General features: G+C 36.8%; 2 protein-coding genes across 2 annotated transcripts; both read right to left on the bottom strand.

Annotated features, from left to right (window-relative positions):
- Window positions 1-1,724: 1,724 nt before the first annotated feature.
- LOC106933511 (vesicle transport protein SFT2B-like) lies at window positions 1,725-4,859 on the bottom strand. The gene is made up of 9 exons (XM_015012792.2): window positions 4,800-4,859; window positions 4,653-4,694; window positions 4,476-4,562; window positions 4,117-4,202; window positions 3,919-4,000; window positions 3,056-3,091; window positions 2,886-2,944; window positions 2,776-2,805; window positions 1,725-2,679 (listed from the first exon to the last, which is right to left on the bottom strand). The coding sequence occupies exons 1-9, from the start codon at window positions 4,857-4,859 to the stop codon at window positions 2,643-2,645; spliced, it is 519 nt and encodes a 172-aa protein (XP_014868278.2). The 3' UTR covers window positions 1,725-2,642.
- Window positions 4,860-5,923: 1,064 nt separating this feature from the next.
- Window positions 5,924-14,706, bottom strand: tmem45a (transmembrane protein 45a). Its single transcript, XM_015012804.2, has 6 exons — window positions 14,447-14,706; window positions 8,572-8,779; window positions 8,269-8,481; window positions 7,156-7,340; window positions 6,927-7,069; window positions 5,924-6,683 (listed from the first exon to the last, which is right to left on the bottom strand). The coding sequence occupies exons 2-6, from the start codon at window positions 8,765-8,767 to the stop codon at window positions 6,587-6,589; spliced, it is 834 nt and encodes a 277-aa protein (XP_014868290.1). The 5' UTR covers window positions 8,768-8,779; window positions 14,447-14,706; the 3' UTR covers window positions 5,924-6,586.
- Between the last annotated feature and the right edge of the window lie 2,320 nt (window positions 14,707-17,026).

Below are 17,026 nucleotides of genomic sequence, written 5' to 3'. Positions count from 1 at the left end.
AAGATTATTTCCAAAATGTTTTTAACCTAATTCCATAAGTCTACTTAGTGGCCACTACAGATATGTGTATGAAACAGTCTTATTTTTGTCTGTCACCATGATTACGTTTGCACAACATTTTCATCTGATATTTCGCCGCATCACATTATGGATATTCTGAGCATAAACCTTTCAAAGGAAATACAAAGTCTTAGTCGCACATTTCTTAGGACAGAGTGGTTTGTCTTTTGGTTGTGTAATATCTTTACTGCTGGCTAGAGGAAACGGAGATCCACTTGGACATTTAAAATATAATTTACTGTTTATAAATTCAAATGTTATGATCAGTACTATTTTTCAAATACATTTTTATTCTTAATTGTATTTTTTTTCACTTAAAAACAAAACAAAACAAAAAAGTATTTGTACCAAGTATTTTTGGTCTCGTTTTCTAGAGCAAATATCTTAGAACACTTGAAATGGGAGAAAACTAATAAGTAGCTTTTCAGTAAGATGGGGAGTTTGTTTTAAGCCAATAATTCCTTAATACTGAAGAAAACCTATTAATTCCACAAGCAGATTATTTCACTTAGAACAAGGGGGAAAATATTGTCATAAGTAAAATAACACTACGTTACAAACAAAACATTTTTTGGGGGGAAAGGGATTGTCTATGTTTTTTTCAGCTGAATTAGGACTACTTCTCACAGCTGAATCCAAAAAATGACATCCATTTTTCTCAACTCCGATTTTCTGACTAAATTGGTTACATTTTTGTGACATTATCAGTGCATTTCTGTTAATATTTCACATAAAAAAAGGTCTTAGGAGAAAGAAATTGTTTTCTAACAGAGTGTATTTAAATGTTACAAACTTGGATTTCTGTAAATGGAATAACAAACCCTGATAAGTGAAAGTACATGTAAACTGAACATCACGTCTTCATTGTGTAAAATCCTCCGTCTCCTTTCTGTCCTGATGGAGTTTCTCCTCCTGCTCATCACTCATTGATCCTCAGGAAATCGATCCAGATGTGACAACAGGTCATGCATTTTGATGCTCATGTTGCTCCATAGCTGAGAAAGTTAACCTGATTGAACAAAACCAATGTGACTTTTGGATTCAGCACATCAAAATGACTCTAAAACAGTTGAAAAACCCCAGACAATTTTTTTTGGCTGTTGACCAGTGTAATCTGCCAACAGAACTAGAACTTTTAAAAATCAGTAATAAGTAATTATTTACTTAAAACAAGCTCCTGGGTAGTGCTGAAAAGTTACTTGTAAATTAGATCAGTCATATTTGAAGCTTGCTGAGATGTCTCCACTACAAACTAGAACAAAAAATATCTGGTAATATTGTGTTTTTGCAGTATGGCTACTACTTCACCCACTTCCACTGTATCTCAAGCCCTCTCTGTGTGCATGACTCGGAGTTAAAAAGAGAAAATATCAGAAAGCACTTTATCTTATTTGACTCTATTGGCTCCTAAAAATAACGTTGACTTGAGGAGAGTGATTGAATTAGAGTCTGACCACCGCTTGGATCTGTGCAGGACTTTGTTTTCACTCTGGATAATGGCATTGTTGACTGGCGAACAACTCTGACCCAACCCTGCTCCCATTTAGTCCACCGATAAAACCGGACGCAGCATGCATGTGGTTTCATTCCCATCAGACCGGGGAAGGGTTTCTGGGTGCGTCTCCCTCTCAAGAGTGGATGTGAATGTGTTTATTATACACACATACACAAAACAAAGAAAAAAAGGTTGATTGCTTGTTTGCTTGGCAGTGGGAGACATTTTGAAGATATTTTTCTGCCTCAGAGACTCTTAATGTTTTCTTGACTTTTATTCAGAGATTATTGTGGAGACTGAGTGGAATAAGTTAATATATAGCACAAGCACACATCATCGCAGGAAAGGTTTTGCAACAATTTCCATTATTTAGTCAGAGAAAAAAAAATCTGACAAAGTTATACAAAAATTGAATCTAGCGATTGTTCAATTATTTGTGGTATTATTTAATAGCTATAAATGAATGTTTCTGTAAACGACACTCAAACAATTTATATGTGAACATTTTCAGTCTTACGTTATATCTCTTTCAAACTTCCAAGATAATGTCATCCAATTTATCACAATTAAATCACAATCAGAGTGAGTTCACGAACAAATGAAAACTGTGTTTTTCCACAACCGTTTTTAGAAATGGCTGCCACTATATCACTGAAGTCATTTTCGTTTTAATTTTGCTACCACATCCTCCAGGCATCCGACCAACAAGCTGACAGAAATAAAGACACTAAAAAGAAAGCAGAACAAATACCAGAGTATAAACCACCGATCAGAAGGGATTCGGTGTGGAAGCCTTCCAGGAAAAACAAATAAAACACAGTTCTTTGGAAATCTGCCGTGAAGCAAGATTCTCATCAGCTGATAAACAAACCCACATCATCACCCCTCCTCTGCCGTGCTTGGAAGTACGTGTAGAGATTTGCTTAAAATAATTCAATAATTCAATAGAATCACCATAATTAAAAAAATAAAGGAATAAATACAGAAGTGAAAGACACAAAATTGATCGTGGAGGATAAAAGTTATGAATTTTCTATGAAGCTCGTCTCAGCGAATCTCGAACTTTCCTCCCAAAACACATGGACCTTCATAGCTTGATAAGAGAGAACATCTTCAGTATCTTCCTGAAATGTAAAGGACATAAATCAGATATGCAGGCAGCACTACGACACAGTATCACTGCACAGAATTTTCAAATAATTGCTTCTGCAGCAACCAACCTGATGCACGGTGTGTGTGACAGACTGTACCTGCAAACAAAACACATGTAATGCCACAAAGTGACTGTTGCTGTAAAGACTGAAGAACTGGAGGAGGAAGAGCAGCTCACCAGGAAAATGACAGTATGTGCAAAGCGCAAAACAGCACAGTAAATCCGAAGCTGTTCCACTGAAAGAGAAAATGAATAATAATAAATGACTTGAGCTGAAACATGGTTATCAGTGTAGAGAAAACCAGGACGTTATAATTAGGGTCTGCTTTACTGTGACGTTCACTCACCCATAGAGCTGCGTAAGGAGTCAAAACTACGCACGCCTGGATAAAACATATAAAACAATGAGAGTAACAGCAACATTTATTTGTCCTTTTAAAACTTGGAACATTGCATTACACATGGTAGTATATGGCATAATTTTTTAGCATGTCTTTTTTTTGTATTTTAATGCTTCAAAATCTAAAGAGACACATCATAATAGGCTTGCGTAATGCCTCATTGTTGGCCATCACTCAGCACAACAAACATTTTTCCTCAGAAGTCATAACTTGAATTAGAGATTAATGTTACGGTGGGTTCCAGTTAAAAGCTAGAAAAACCACAGGAATTTCCTCTCTCTTTCACTCTGCGTAAAGGCTGTCAACAATTAGCCACAATAGAAGCCAACAATAATGCATCTTATGCATACAAACTTGAATGGAGGATGTTCAGGAAAACGAGTGATGCTAAATGAGAGACAGTCAGTCAGAAGTTCATTGCTGTTACTTTTTATCACTTTTTACACATTTCTATAAAGGGAGAGTGGAAATGAATGTAAGTCAGCAAATCCCACTGCTTTAGCAGACTTATAACAAAAACATATAGTACATTGATGCAATAGGATTAGAATATGTTCCCCCCCAAAAATTATATGGCGGACCAAAAGTGGCAAATTTTTAAAATTTTAAGTAGTAAAAGCAGTCTTGTCTGGAAGATTAATGCTATCCATGTACTGTTACTTATTTCACCTTGTGTTATGCCCTAACATCTATAGAATGGATTAATTTGTTGTTGTTGTCATTTATGTATGTATTCATACGGATCTGGGATAAATAATAAATATTTTTAATGGAATAAAAGCATACTGTTTGCATTTGTGTGTTCTTACAAGCATGGTGAGGGTGGCCAGTACTCTGGACATGTCACACATCCTCTTCAGCTGCTTCACTGGCCCCACGAGAAACAATGTGCTGTATGACAAACAAAAAAAAATTCACTTATATTACTGTGCTTTACTGTACAGAAGTATGCAATAAGTGCTGTTGCTTTGATCAGAATTTTTCCATTATGCTGTTTTAGTTCCTACCTGGAAAGAGCAAAAATGTTTCCAAAAGCATAGAGGCCAATAAAGAGATCAGTTCCAAAGTGAGGAAGGAAGCTCACATAAACTCCCTGTTAGACACACAGGACAGCATGCATGTATTACAGAGTTTTTACTGTTCTGAAGCTGAATCTTAACTCGGTCTGTCACAATGACAAATTTTACTGGCCGATAAATTGTCCCAGAAATTATCGCGATAAAAACAATAATATTGTTGTTTTGAGACTATTTTCAAATTACATATTAATAATGGCATAATGATTAAGATTTGCCCTCAAGTAGGGACAAGATCACCTCTGTAAAATGGGGCTAAAATATCAATTCAGTTCTGATTAATCACTTACCAGAATTATGGATCCAACTCCCACAAAGTAACAGCAGATGAATCCCTTTAGTCCCCAGTTTGTGGAGGACTCCTTCAGTTTCAGTGGCTTAAGCAAATTACAAGAAGGTGACTAAACGTCCAATTGATAACTCAGTTTAAATATTAAATGGCTAAAGATTTTGTTTTTGTTTTTTACCTTGAAAACCTTCGGTTTATCTTTTTGGTCGTTCTCTCGACCCTTAATACAAAAGTGACAAAATAGTCATTTGATAATTCAGCTGGACTCACAGTTTAAGTAGTAAAAGGTAAAGATGTTTCCTTTTTTTCTTCTTTCTTTTTTTACCTGCAAAACCTTCGGTTTATCATGTTGGTCCTTCTTTCGATCCTTAATTGACTGAAACATAGCTGGATCCTTAAAAATTCGAATAAAACGAAGAATACAACTAATTTCTTCAGGAAGGGAAACCTCGCAGGGCTTTTGCACTTCTGGATGGATACAGTAAAACTGAGAATCAGTCAGAGGAGCTGTCAGTATTCACCTGGCGAGGTGTACGGGTTCATGTCACTCATATCCGGGCACAGCAGAGAAGAGGTCTCACTCCAATATATTTTTGTGTACATGCATGTATATCACTTTGATCAAACAGGTTAAAATATAGTATTTTAATGCATCTTTTGTTATATCATTATCTAATTTTGCCTTTTTTGTTAATACAACTCACTGACGCTTTTCTACATTTCATGATTTTTTAACAGGAATGCAGTCGTTTGTGTTTGAAAGGCTTTGCATATTTTTTTTAGTCTCTTCGAAATAGAAGATCTTTACAAACTTTTTTGTGAACCAGTCGCATGTGTTTTTTTTTATCGCGCCGTGAACACGGTAATAGTCAAATGTTTAACACAGATACAAAATCCGCTACATCAGCAAGAGTGTGTGAAGTAAAAATTGATTCTGTCAAAATTCAGAAATTCATGCAAAGTCCAAACTTTTTTTAAAATTCTGATTAAATAGATTAATTATAGCAGCTCTATTGGTTAATAAAGTTACCTGAAGTGATAACTACTACAAATTTTCAACATGTTACTTGCGATGTTTCTATGTATATTACATTTTACCTTTAACCTAGAGAGTCTAGTAAATTACAAAATAATATATGGAACTGGATCTGGTTGTGTAGTAATATGCAACATGAGCCACAAGACTTAACTTTAAAAATAGACGGGTTTTTTATATTGACAATCTGGCTCACTGCCCAGAGCGCAGTCCATCAGAGGGCGCCACAAGAACACAAAGAAAAAGAAAAGAAAAAGTCTAAGCACTCCTGTACACTATCGTACTGCATTCCAACTAACATATATTAGTGTTTATTTTAGGGAATATGTGCCACCTTTGATTGTCTGGAGTTCAAAATCTACAAAATACTTAATACTCAAACTTGAACTGGATTATTCAACACAAAGCAAAGATGAGTTTTATGAAATCTTTATTTGTCACAACTGCACCCTAAACTGGGGATTCTTGGTAACCTCAAAAGCACTGTTAAAATCTGGTCCCATTCTCAAAGATTTTGTTTCGATTCGAGTCAAAAAAAAAAAAAAAAAAAAAAAAAGAATAAAACATTTAACCAAAACAGATTCAGATTATATTAAACAGCAAAACATAAACATCTACGCCGTTTGAAAAAATAAAAAATAAAAAACGGCTTTGGGTTTGGGTTCAAATCACATACATGCTCTGACGTTCTCGCAAGAGGAAAAAGACACAATACCAGTATGCAAAGTACGTAAAGGCAAACTCTTAAAGTCATACTTTTTTACACTGGAATGAAGATTACTGTGTAATCAACATGTTGGTACAGACATAGATGAAAACAATCCAAATAACAGGTGACAAACTATTGTACAGATAATAAAGATATGGCAGAAATCAATTTCCTGTCACTGCAAAAATAAATTACAAGTCAGGGTAAAAGTCTTTAAAGCTGATTAAATAAAGCAGAGGAAAAAAAATATCTCTAAAGCATTCTTATAGCCCTGTTTTGTGTGCCTGTGTGCACCCCTAGTCGTACTGCTGCTGAAAATGAAAGCTTCACATCCCCGATTTGTTTTGGAAATGTCGCACAACAGTCCTCATAAAATCTCATCCTCTGACTCGGCATCCCGCTCCCGGGGCTTCAGAAGTCCCATTTCCATCGGAGGAGTCCTTTTGAGTCTGGAGCGAACCACGCTGAAGAGAAAACAAAAATAAATACCAGTGTGTTTGAGTACTTTGAAGAGGAAATACCATGCAAAGTCCACCCCCACTGGAATTTGCATGGTTCAGACCAAAGCATTGAAGTTTTACTCTGTATAGATAATAATTGAATGATTTAAAAGGAAGAATTTAAGAGCATGATGTGTCCGCTTTAATCTGGAAGAGTTCCAGGACAATCAAACAGTTCTTCATATATCTAACGAAGCAGGTTCTTACCAGCTGACGGTGCCGTACACCACACCAACGACTAGAATGGCAAAGGCTAAGTGCCAGGAGAAGCACATGGTGATAAACATCATGGTGTTGTGGTCTTTCATGTCCCACACAGTGCCGTTGGAAGGGTACAGCACGAAACCGATCTGTGAGCAAATAGGAAGGTTAGAGTGAGAGGAGCGCCCACTGATCTGAGCTTCAGCTTCCAGGGGAACCCAGGCAGATTTATTACCTCCCAGAACCAGCTGCCTTGCAGGAGGGTGAGGGTGCAGCACAGCAGGTCCAGGATGATGTTGTCTCTGTGGAAGACCTCCAGGAAGAAAACAAGACTCTCGCCAAAGATGGCGTAAAGCAGGAGCTGATGCACGTGGACGTCCAGCATGGTCCGTCCATGGAGGTGGTAGAGGAAGAGGAACCCTGAACAACAGAAAACAGATTTAACTTGATAGAAATAGAAGAAGGAGTTCGACTTTAGGAAATTTGTTGCTGTATCAGCTCATGGGGCCCTGAGAACCTCCTGAGAATTTCACATGTCCAATATACTCTTACGTCCCACTCAATACTGAAAATTACTGAAATGACAGCCTCCTGTCCTTCCAGGGACGTATCTGCCATGTTTATGGTTGCAGATCAAAAATATGTTTTGCAAAAAAAAAAAAAAAAAAACTACAAAAAAAGATCAAGTTCAGCCAGACTGAAAATAAACATGAATTTTCAACGATTGTGAATTGTGTTGAGGTGCTGACTTTGACTGAGCCGTCCTAACACGTGTCTATGCATTAATCCACAACTGGAATCTCAAATTTAAGTTTTTGAGGACACACCTCATTTAAATGAGCATGAAATTTAAGTTCCACAAAATTCTGCTAGTGATTTAATCATTTGATTGTGGTGGTGTGGTCAAGCAGAGACAAATCGAGAAATTGCAGGATACCGTCCTGCTACTCCGCTGTGTCTCTGGCTGCGTATTTAAGGTCACTGTCCGGCTGGATGGTAAAAACCTCCACTCCACCCCTTTCTCAAGACTTTTGCTGTTTCAAAAACATTTCTCACAGAAATGTTTTTCTATGTGTTTCTAAAGCCATATCCTGCCATCAACAGAAGGTGGGAACATCATGTTCATCGGCGAACAATTTCAATCTTGGAAGTCAGAACGTCTACCCAAGGGAAGAAATGACGCTTTTTTGTTTGTTTGTTTCAGAACAGAAGAAGATTAAATAAATTATGGCTACCGAAGAGTCCAGATGTTTCTCTCAGAATTCTGACTTTTCATTCGACAAGATTGAAGTCATAATTCTAAGATTAAAATTACAGTTATTTCCACACAGAGGGACACAGCACATACCTTCGACAAAGAACGCGATCCCCAACATCAGCTTGTCCAGGGCCACCGGCAAGGCCTTGGTCGTGTGGAGAATCAGAGACACGACGGCGGCCAGGAAGAAGAACAGGTACATGGTTGTGTGCTGCCAGATGTGCAGTTGTTCCCAGTGTTTCTCTGCAAAGTCATACAAATGAAGCATCGGGCCGTTTGCGACATACTGCTCGCAGATCATACCTGGAGAGCGCAAAGGAAGTGTTAGCCCACCTGCATTAGGACAATTAAAAAAAAAAAAAAACATTGTAGAAGAAACAGAGGCCTGCTCACCAGTAACAGAGCAGAAGAGAAAAAAACAGTTTTCAATTATCTCCAGGCGTCGCTGCAAGGTCCTGCTGGCGAGCCGGGTGGAGCCAAAGCTTTTGTTCCTGCGGGTGGTGTGCCAGAGGGAGAACTTTCCCGCCCACCAGATCCCTATTATCAGGAATACGGTCCCGGGGAGAATGTGGCCCTGGAAGCTGCCCATGACCCACAACACCTGCATGACAGCAAACCAGAGCAATCATTGTCCCCATCCCATGGCTGGACTGGATTAGCCTCCTCTCTCTGTGATTTAAGAGAAGTTTGGCAAACATCTCATCTCAGTGCAGCTGTAACAAAGGAGATGATTCTTCTTCATTCGTATTTTACCAAAAACACAAAAGCAGAATGTTGAGAAAGTATTCAAAACAGCAAATTTTACTGGACGATAAACGATAATATTGTTGTTTTGAGACCATTTTCAAGTGATATAACCAAGGGATTCCTTTTGCCTTAAACATCTTTTGGACAGAAAGAACTTGTCATTTTGTTTTCCAAAATCCCATAAGCCATCATTTTGGGAAGGTGACGATATCGGCAACAGGTTAATATTGAAAGTTCACTCAAAGACCAATGAACTTTAATTTTGCGCAGTACACTCCACACTGGAACTGCGAGGCATTTTAAATATCTAAAATAAAACACAAAAACCAAAAACAATACATAAGAAGGTAATAAAAACCAAGAATAAAATAAACAATGACGTTTCTAACCAAGATTGCCCTTCAAAAAGTATTAACCATCAGACTGGATATCACGGAGCTCATTTGAATTTAATCTACGACTTTCCTCTGCAATTACCATTTCAAGCCCTTTGATCCAACTCCTCCAGCGTTGCCATGGCTCCGTCTCTGATTTTCATAAAACCGTAGCCATCTCCTTCAACACCGCGGTCCCGCCCTCACCTCACGCTGACATTTCAAACAAAATCCCAATAAAACGCGCTGCAGTTTTGCTGCAGCAACGTGATAAAACGTGAGGAAGCTCAAAGAGGGCGAACACTTTCACAAGGAGCTGTACATAATTCAGCGAGACGGGGGAGGCGTGTAATAAAATGAGATGGAAAAAGTGAAGGAGTGGCCGTAATTTGGGTAAACAGCAGCAGAGCAACATCTGCTGGAGAGTACATTATGTTGGGGGAGAGGGCTTGAACTTTTAATAGCATACAGCCAAACATTATTTATAAAAAGAAAATAAAACCTCCTTACACGGAATGAAATAGCCTAGAAAGGAAAAACACAAGAGAGCACAAAAATACCCCCAAACTCCCCAGCTGTACTCTCCTTTGTGAAGGAAATGACAAAGGGAAGCTTTTGAACGTCGACCCCTGATTGAAACAGAGCATTTGAGATGTTAAATGGAGCTCATCTGTATGTCAGATGGCTCCTTTCCCTGTGTGAGCTCTTTAGGCAGAGGGAAACCCTTCAGCAGCAGCCATGGCAAAGCCCTTCCTCACCTCACTGCAGTGTCGCAGGAAGAGCCATCAGAGCCTGTGCGGCCTTAATCACAGAATAAGCAACAACAACGGGAGGCAGCCAGCTGCGGCCGAGATGCTGATTCACTTCAGGAAAACCTGGACATTTGTTGTTGTACTGAGAGCGGCGGTGAAGGGGGTTTATTCACCGATGTAGCCTAAGCTACATCACGGAACACTGTTAGCATACTGCATTCACCTGCTTAAAGATTTTTTCTATTTTTACTTTTATTTTATGCTTAACCCTGGTGACAAAATAGCATACCTTAGTATACTTAAGCATGTTTGAAATATACTGTATTTTTCTGAAGTACACTTTTCAAGTGGGTTCACTTATTAAGATTATACTTAAAGTTTAAAACAAGTACACTTTCAGAAACATGCTTCTAGTACTCTTTTAGAAATTTATTTTTGGTACACTTTCTAAAAGTATATGTTTTTCTAAAATATGCTTTGATTTCTAATTAAATATATTACTAAAGTTATATTTTGGATAATCATTTTAAAAAATACACTTTGCCTGTATTTGTATAAAAGTATATTGTAAATGTACATTTTAAAAATATATTACAGATATATACAAACAATACTTTTCTGAAGTTGTGCTTTTGGTGGTATTTTTAAATAGGTTCTGTGTATATTTTAGTAAACCTTAATAAATCTCAGAATAAATACTTTTCAATAATATTTGTAAGAACTTTGAAAATAGTGCCTAATAATTAGACTCTAAATATGTTGCAATAAAATACTTTCAGTGTTTATGTATGCTACTTTATGCTAACTAGCATGCCTTGCTAGGTGCCTTCATAATCTTTTAGGGTTTTGTTAAAAAGGCAAAAGAAAAAACTTACTGTAACGTTAATAGAGGTGAAAAATTAAAACATACCTAACAAACTGGAAATCGAAATGGTGGATAAGTTAAATCCAGCAGCTTCTGCCTCTATATGCATTAAAATAAATTAAATAAGTAACCAAACTACAAAGCAACAGCTCCCAATGAGCAGTTGTCAGCAGTAGACAGCAGTTAATAGAAATTAGCAGCAGTTAGCATAAAATTAAACATAGCTAAAATGGATAACATTAGTAATGCTAACAGTTAAAAACGTATACAAAACATAGCAAAATTACTCGTGAAACGCTGTATGTTATCAAATTTGTCTAAAATTTAAGTTAAAATATAATATTTACAAAACACAGAGCTGATTCTAATACATACCAGTCACCAAAAGGAAAGAAAAAAGTGGGAGGTGTCGGTTACCGGTTACTATGCTAACCCCAACTGCCAAGCGCAGCATAACAGAATTAAAAAAAAAATAAAAAAAACACCAATAAATATCTGAAGAAACAACTTGTAGATTAAACAAAAATAAATTCAAAAAACAAATAAACTAATTTTGACAAACTCCATATCCACAACGCTGCCAAAATAAAACTCTGCTACACACACACAGGCAAAGAAGGCACCCAGAAATGATTTTTCACCCCAGGCATCAGGTCCCAATCATCATCAGTTCTGATGATGCCACAAACATAGCGAGTTCACAACATCCTAAAATTGTAAGTCGTACTGGAATACTGTGACATTGTACTAAAACAATACTCTGTCCTTTACTAATTTCCTTAAAGTGTGCCTATTGTTTTATTATTCTAATTTTCATAATCATGCTGTGTGAAAACTCTTAATATATTGACAGTCTCTTAATATATTGACAGTCTGATAGTATATTGGCAATGTACTCTTTAAAAATGTGAATATATTGAATGCACAAAGTACTTTGTTTCATCTGGAAAGTGTGTTGTAATTGATCTCTGTGTACTGGTGAAGCATGTAATGTACAAAGTGGCAAAGAATAATAATAAAAGACATTAAGTAACTGAAAAGTGTACTTCATTTGCACTTATAGTAAACCATAAGTGTAACTGGAGCATACTGTGATCATACTACTAATATATAAAATGTATAATATTTAAAAGATATTCTAAATATATTTTAAATGTAATTCATTCACAAAAATAGTACACTTAAGATATACTAATCAAGCACATTTATGTGACATAAAAAGTCATGTACGTAAGTATAACTTTAGTTGTTCCAAAAAAGTGCATGATACACTTAGTACACTTCAAATTGTGCTTTGCTACAATTTAATTACTATTAAAACACACTAAGCACAAAATTAGTTGTTCCAAAATACCATACTTCAAGTTAACTAATCCTTAACTAACTTGAAGTATACTGATGATTATTCTGACTTCAAGTATGCTAAGATTTAATGTACTTATATTTATTTTTCATCAGGGTAAATATTCAAGGTCAAACCATTTTTAATATCCAGCTGTGACAAGCTGAGTTGATACAATTAGATTTTATAAAGGCCAACTGAATATTACTTTGTTACTTGTAGTTGCTGTTAATGGTCCATGCTTTTATTTTGGCAACATTCTGTACAACGTATTTGTGCTAAGAGAACAACAGAGCTACCGGAGAAGATTCACTGCAATAAAAGAGCAAGGCAGAGAAACACTAAAAGGCAACTTAAATTTAACTTCAGTCAATAAGGGAGCAGGGTAATGGCGATTAAAGTTTATTTAAGTAATTTAATTCTGTGACTGATTGATTAATGATTCCTGAAAGGAATTGTATCAATGTAACAAGCTTTGCTTCACTAACAGTAAAAAAACGATTGTAAGTTTTATTTCTCTCGTTTAGCTCTTGGGGTGGTTGATTTGCAAGGATGTGCTTTAATAAATCATCATTTTACCATCAGTTCCGGCCTTCTCAAAGTACAGATTTTTTTTTTAATCAAGCGGCAATCGATCCAATACCCATGAAACACAAGGTCAGTATCGCCAATACTGATGCTGATTCTGATACTGATGCATTTTGTTTAAGTCTGATATATCATCAAGCTTCTGACCTTTTTCTGATTTTTTTGTTTTTGTTTTCTTTTAATTATTTTTGTTCAAATCTAGGACAGAATATGCACAAAATGTATAGGTGTCTACTAGATTTCGTAACATGATAAACAGTAACAATAGAAAAACAAAATAATTTACAAAGGGCAGAAAAATATAATTTGAAAGCAAATCAAAACAAAGTCTTTTTATGCTAAGGCTGAGAAACTTCAACTCTAAAATAAAATAACATTTCAAGAGTGATTCTGAAACATAAGTATCGATATTATCACGCTGGTATCGATCCGATACTGATGCCGACTTGGCATCGTTATTGTCAATATTTTGGATAGACCCCTCCATCTCTAAAGATCAGATTACTGCCACCCTCACAGACAACCCTTACAACAAGAAGTAGACTTCCTACAAGTGACTGACCTACCAAAATTAGATCACACATTTGTGTTCTGCTTTAAATAACAACGCCAAAACAAACATGGAGCTTTTATACAACCCGTTTCATTCAACATAAACGTACCACAGAATTTCAGGAAAATTAACATCGTATGGCGGTTGAACACGGTGGTGGCAGTGTGATGCTCTGGGGCTGCTTTGCTTTTTCAAGTCCTTGACAGCTTTCTGCAGGGTATGGAACCATGATTTTCTTTCCATCAGAAAATCCTGATTGAGATTGTCTAACCATGAGTTCTAAACTGAACCACAATTATGCAGCAGCAAAATGGCCAAAAGCACAAAAGAAAAATCCCCCTCCAAAATGGTGAACTAGATTCATTTCTCACGTACAATGCTGTTGTACGACTTTAAATGGGCCGTGCACAAAAACCCTCCAATTAAAACAATTCTACAAATAAAAATCCTCGGTGATGTAAAACACTTATTGTGAGTTATCACAAATGCTTGATGAAAGTCCTTTTCAGTAAGGGTGCAACTGGTTGCTATATTTAGAGCATGACTTTTTGTGTGCGTGACAAGTTGATTTGTATGGCGTTTTTTTTTTTCTTTAAAATCATATTTTAAAAAGAGATTTTTTTAAATTATTTGGGTACTTATCACAGCACTGTTGTTTGTTGTTCTTTAAATACATAAAAAGCAAATGTCCATCTTAGTTCTGGGTTGAAATTCTTCCTGTGATTTTTATGAGGAAAGTTATGAGGCTTTTTAAAATAGAAAGTTTCAGACAAAAACATAGATTCAGATGCGCGCCAGTATTAGTTTAGTTTTTCAATTTTACAGGATCTGGGTACATGCATGAAATCATTTTAACAACATAACTAAAAAGTCATAATGCTTACAGAGTTAACAAGGTTAGAAAAGTAAGATCTACGTTTACCATTCGTCTGTGAAGATGAAGTTTTCCCATCTAATAATTAGAAACGAGTTGAAAACCACATCTCCATAAGTTTCCATAGATCTGGATTCTCAGACACGGGGAAAGGGAAAGCAAAACAGTCTTACCTAAGTTAGCTCGTCTCTGGAAACTAAAATATCGTACAAAGTATTTTCAGGAAGAAAAATGTATTCCTTTTCTTTTTCCCATCACATAGATCGTTGTTCCCTTAGAAACGAACAAGGATGTCTAGACTGTTTTTCAACTGGACACAGAGTAAACATCAGCAGTCTGCGGGCTGAGCCAGATTCCCAGCAGCCAGATCCGAGATCCGTCTCCCAACTTTTTCATGCCACCAAGGATTTTTTCCCCTCTGTCTTAAACCCAGCAGGCCAGCGCTGCTCGGTGAAAAAAACCCATCCCATTGGAGAAGAGGTGGTCGCTGACGTCACAAGCTCGCGCTCTCATTGGTTGGCCGAGCCGTCGGTCAGCGGTGTCCACGTGTGCACTTTCTCTCCGCCCGCTGGAGCTCGTGCCCGGTCCGTCTCTTCTCACAGGAAACCGTTACTTTCCGTGGCGCGAGGGAGGGCAGGGCGTCCCGAAACAAGAGCCCCGGCACGTACACTGCAGCTGGAGGAGGAAGAGCTGGACGTCCCTTTCATTGAGAACATTCATCCCTAACTACACTTTACTTTCTCCTCAAAACCTCCTCACAAAAAGGAGTATTATTATGGAGGTATTTTTGAAAGGTATTCAAGTAACTATGAACTCCTCCACAATTATCTCAGCTCTTTCAGCAAACCACTGGAACAGCAGCAATACACCTACATGTATATTATATTGGACAAAACAGGAAATTTTATATATTTCTTTAATGTTTTTTTCAGTGACTGTAAAGGTTCATAACATTTGCTGTCACAAAATAACATGTATTTCAACATTATCACGATTTAACATGAATATAACATAATTAACAAACGTGTTAATTACATTGTATAAACATGATGATGTATTATATAAACTTAATTTCACCCAGATTTCTGGAACATCCATTGGGAATTTTAAAGTACCAACACATTTTTTTTCCTACAGCTTTTTCTGTGTGAATTATAAGTAGCTAATCACAAATTTCCCTGTTTTGGAATCTCAATGTGTTTTATTCAGTTACTTAATTTTACATCATCTGGTCTTTAGTGTCTGTATTTAAACTGTTTTGTGTTTTCCATGTAAACCAAAAGGCCCAAATAAATAGTGCCCTGCAAATTAGCTTGAGCGATCCAATTTAGGCCCCGCCCACATGGAAACCTGTGGACATGTACAATATTTTATTCACGTGAATTTAAAATAAGAAGATGCATGATTTGATGTGAAACACGTATCACAACTATACAACAACAATATCATAAAACTCCTAAATCTCTGTTCTGGCTTTCGGTTTTTACATGCTCCTCCTGACTGGTCATCCTCTGGAAAAAATTTTTTTTGACTCACCCTGGCCTTTGCATGTCGAAACCAAATAGATTCCAGCAGCCATACAAATGTACTGACGCACCTGTTGAGCTCATGCAAAATTAGGACTGTAAAACAAAGCCATTCAAGGACACAAAAGTTTTTGCTTCACTCTAATTTCTCTTTATGCCAGGAGTTTGACCATGTCGTAGAGAGACCACCTTATTATTTGTCACTACTCAGCAGCAATAGGTTTTCTGTTTTTAAAATTCAGACTTGTGTGAACAAACTTGTAGAAACCTTTCAGTACTTTCACTGTTAGCACGTAGCTACTGTATTGCTGACACATGTAAACGAAGAGGCAGTATTTTTCATAAGATTTGCAGCACCTTCTGTTTGTGCTTTAATCGTTAACTCAAACAGTCTAGCTTGAGAAGCTCGTTCATGACTGTGCTATTATGGGATTTTAGCAACTGTGAAAGCATTTTATTTTGTAAGGGCTGGGTCAGGATTATATGATTCAAGGCATTTAGTAAATACGAAAAGCAGCTAGATTGTTGCTGTTGAAGAGAAACAAAACCACTATCTCGTAACGCCAGGTCACCTTATTTTTTGTCAAATGTATGGGAGCAAAACGTCAGCGTGAGTTCTCAAAAAGACAGAATGTCAAGATGAATGCTGCCATTGTTAGATTGTTGCACTTGAATCACTAAACTAGTGTAAGGATTTGAGTTTTTCTGTACGTTTATTTAGGATTCTGTCTCAGTTGAATTGCTATGTTGTCCTGTTTACCCTTGATTGATCCCAGCTGTGTCTAGTTCCCTTGATTACCCCCTGTGTATTTACACCCACCTGAGTCTCTTGTTCTCTGTCAGGTCCTTGTTTATACTGTCTTGTTGTAGTGACTATTGTCATTGTCTGTTCAGTGCTACCAGTGTCAGAGCCATTGCTGTTTGCTCCTCTGTGCTGTCTGGACTTTTGTCATTTGTTTCACCATTAAAATAATCATTTCTCAAAAACCTGGGTCCGCCGCATCTGTCCTCACCTTCTACAACCTGCAAATCATGACAACTAGGGTTGCGACTATTTTAGTAATTGATTATTCTGACGATTAATTGATTAATCAGGCAACAAAATTGGCAGATTTTTCATTTCACCACTTAAGTTTTTTTTTACACAATATTAGAAATACAAGACACAAATAAGCAATTTTTTTTAGATAAAGAAATACGCATTTCATTGCCTAAAATGCAATAATA

The sequence above is a fragment of the Poecilia mexicana genome, unplaced genomic scaffold (assembly GCF_051168715.1).
Source record: "Poecilia mexicana isolate PSO_F unplaced genomic scaffold, ASM5116871v1 scaffold_4, whole genome shotgun sequence".
NCBI classification, from domain to species: domain Eukaryota; kingdom Metazoa; phylum Chordata; class Actinopteri; order Cyprinodontiformes; family Poeciliidae; genus Poecilia; species Poecilia mexicana.
This window is presented reverse-complemented; position numbering and strand designations above follow the sequence as displayed.

Coding starts and splice junctions, on each gene's coding strand:
- LOC106933511 (XM_015012792.2), bottom strand. CDS start 4,859: ATGTTTCAGTCAATTAAGGATCGAAAGAAGGACCAACATGATAAACCG. Junction 4,563..4,652: donor ATAAACCGAAGGTTTTCAAG/GTAAAAAACAAA, acceptor AATTTGCTTAAG/CCACTGAAACTGAAGGAGTC. Junction 4,203..4,475: donor GAGTTGGATCCATAATTCTG/GTAAGTGATTAA, acceptor TGTGTCTAACAG/GGAGTTTATGTGAGCTTCCT.
- tmem45a (XM_015012804.2), bottom strand. CDS start 8,767: ATGGGCAGCTTCCAGGGCCACATTCTCCCCGGGACCGTATTCCTGATA. Junction 7,341..8,268: donor GATCGCGTTCTTTGTCGAAG/GTATGTGCTGTG, acceptor TCTGTTGTTCAG/GGTTCCTCTTCCTCTACCAC. Junction 6,684..6,926: donor GTGTACGGCACCGTCAGCTG/GTAAGAACCTGC, acceptor TTTTCTCTTCAG/CGTGGTTCGCTCCAGACTCA.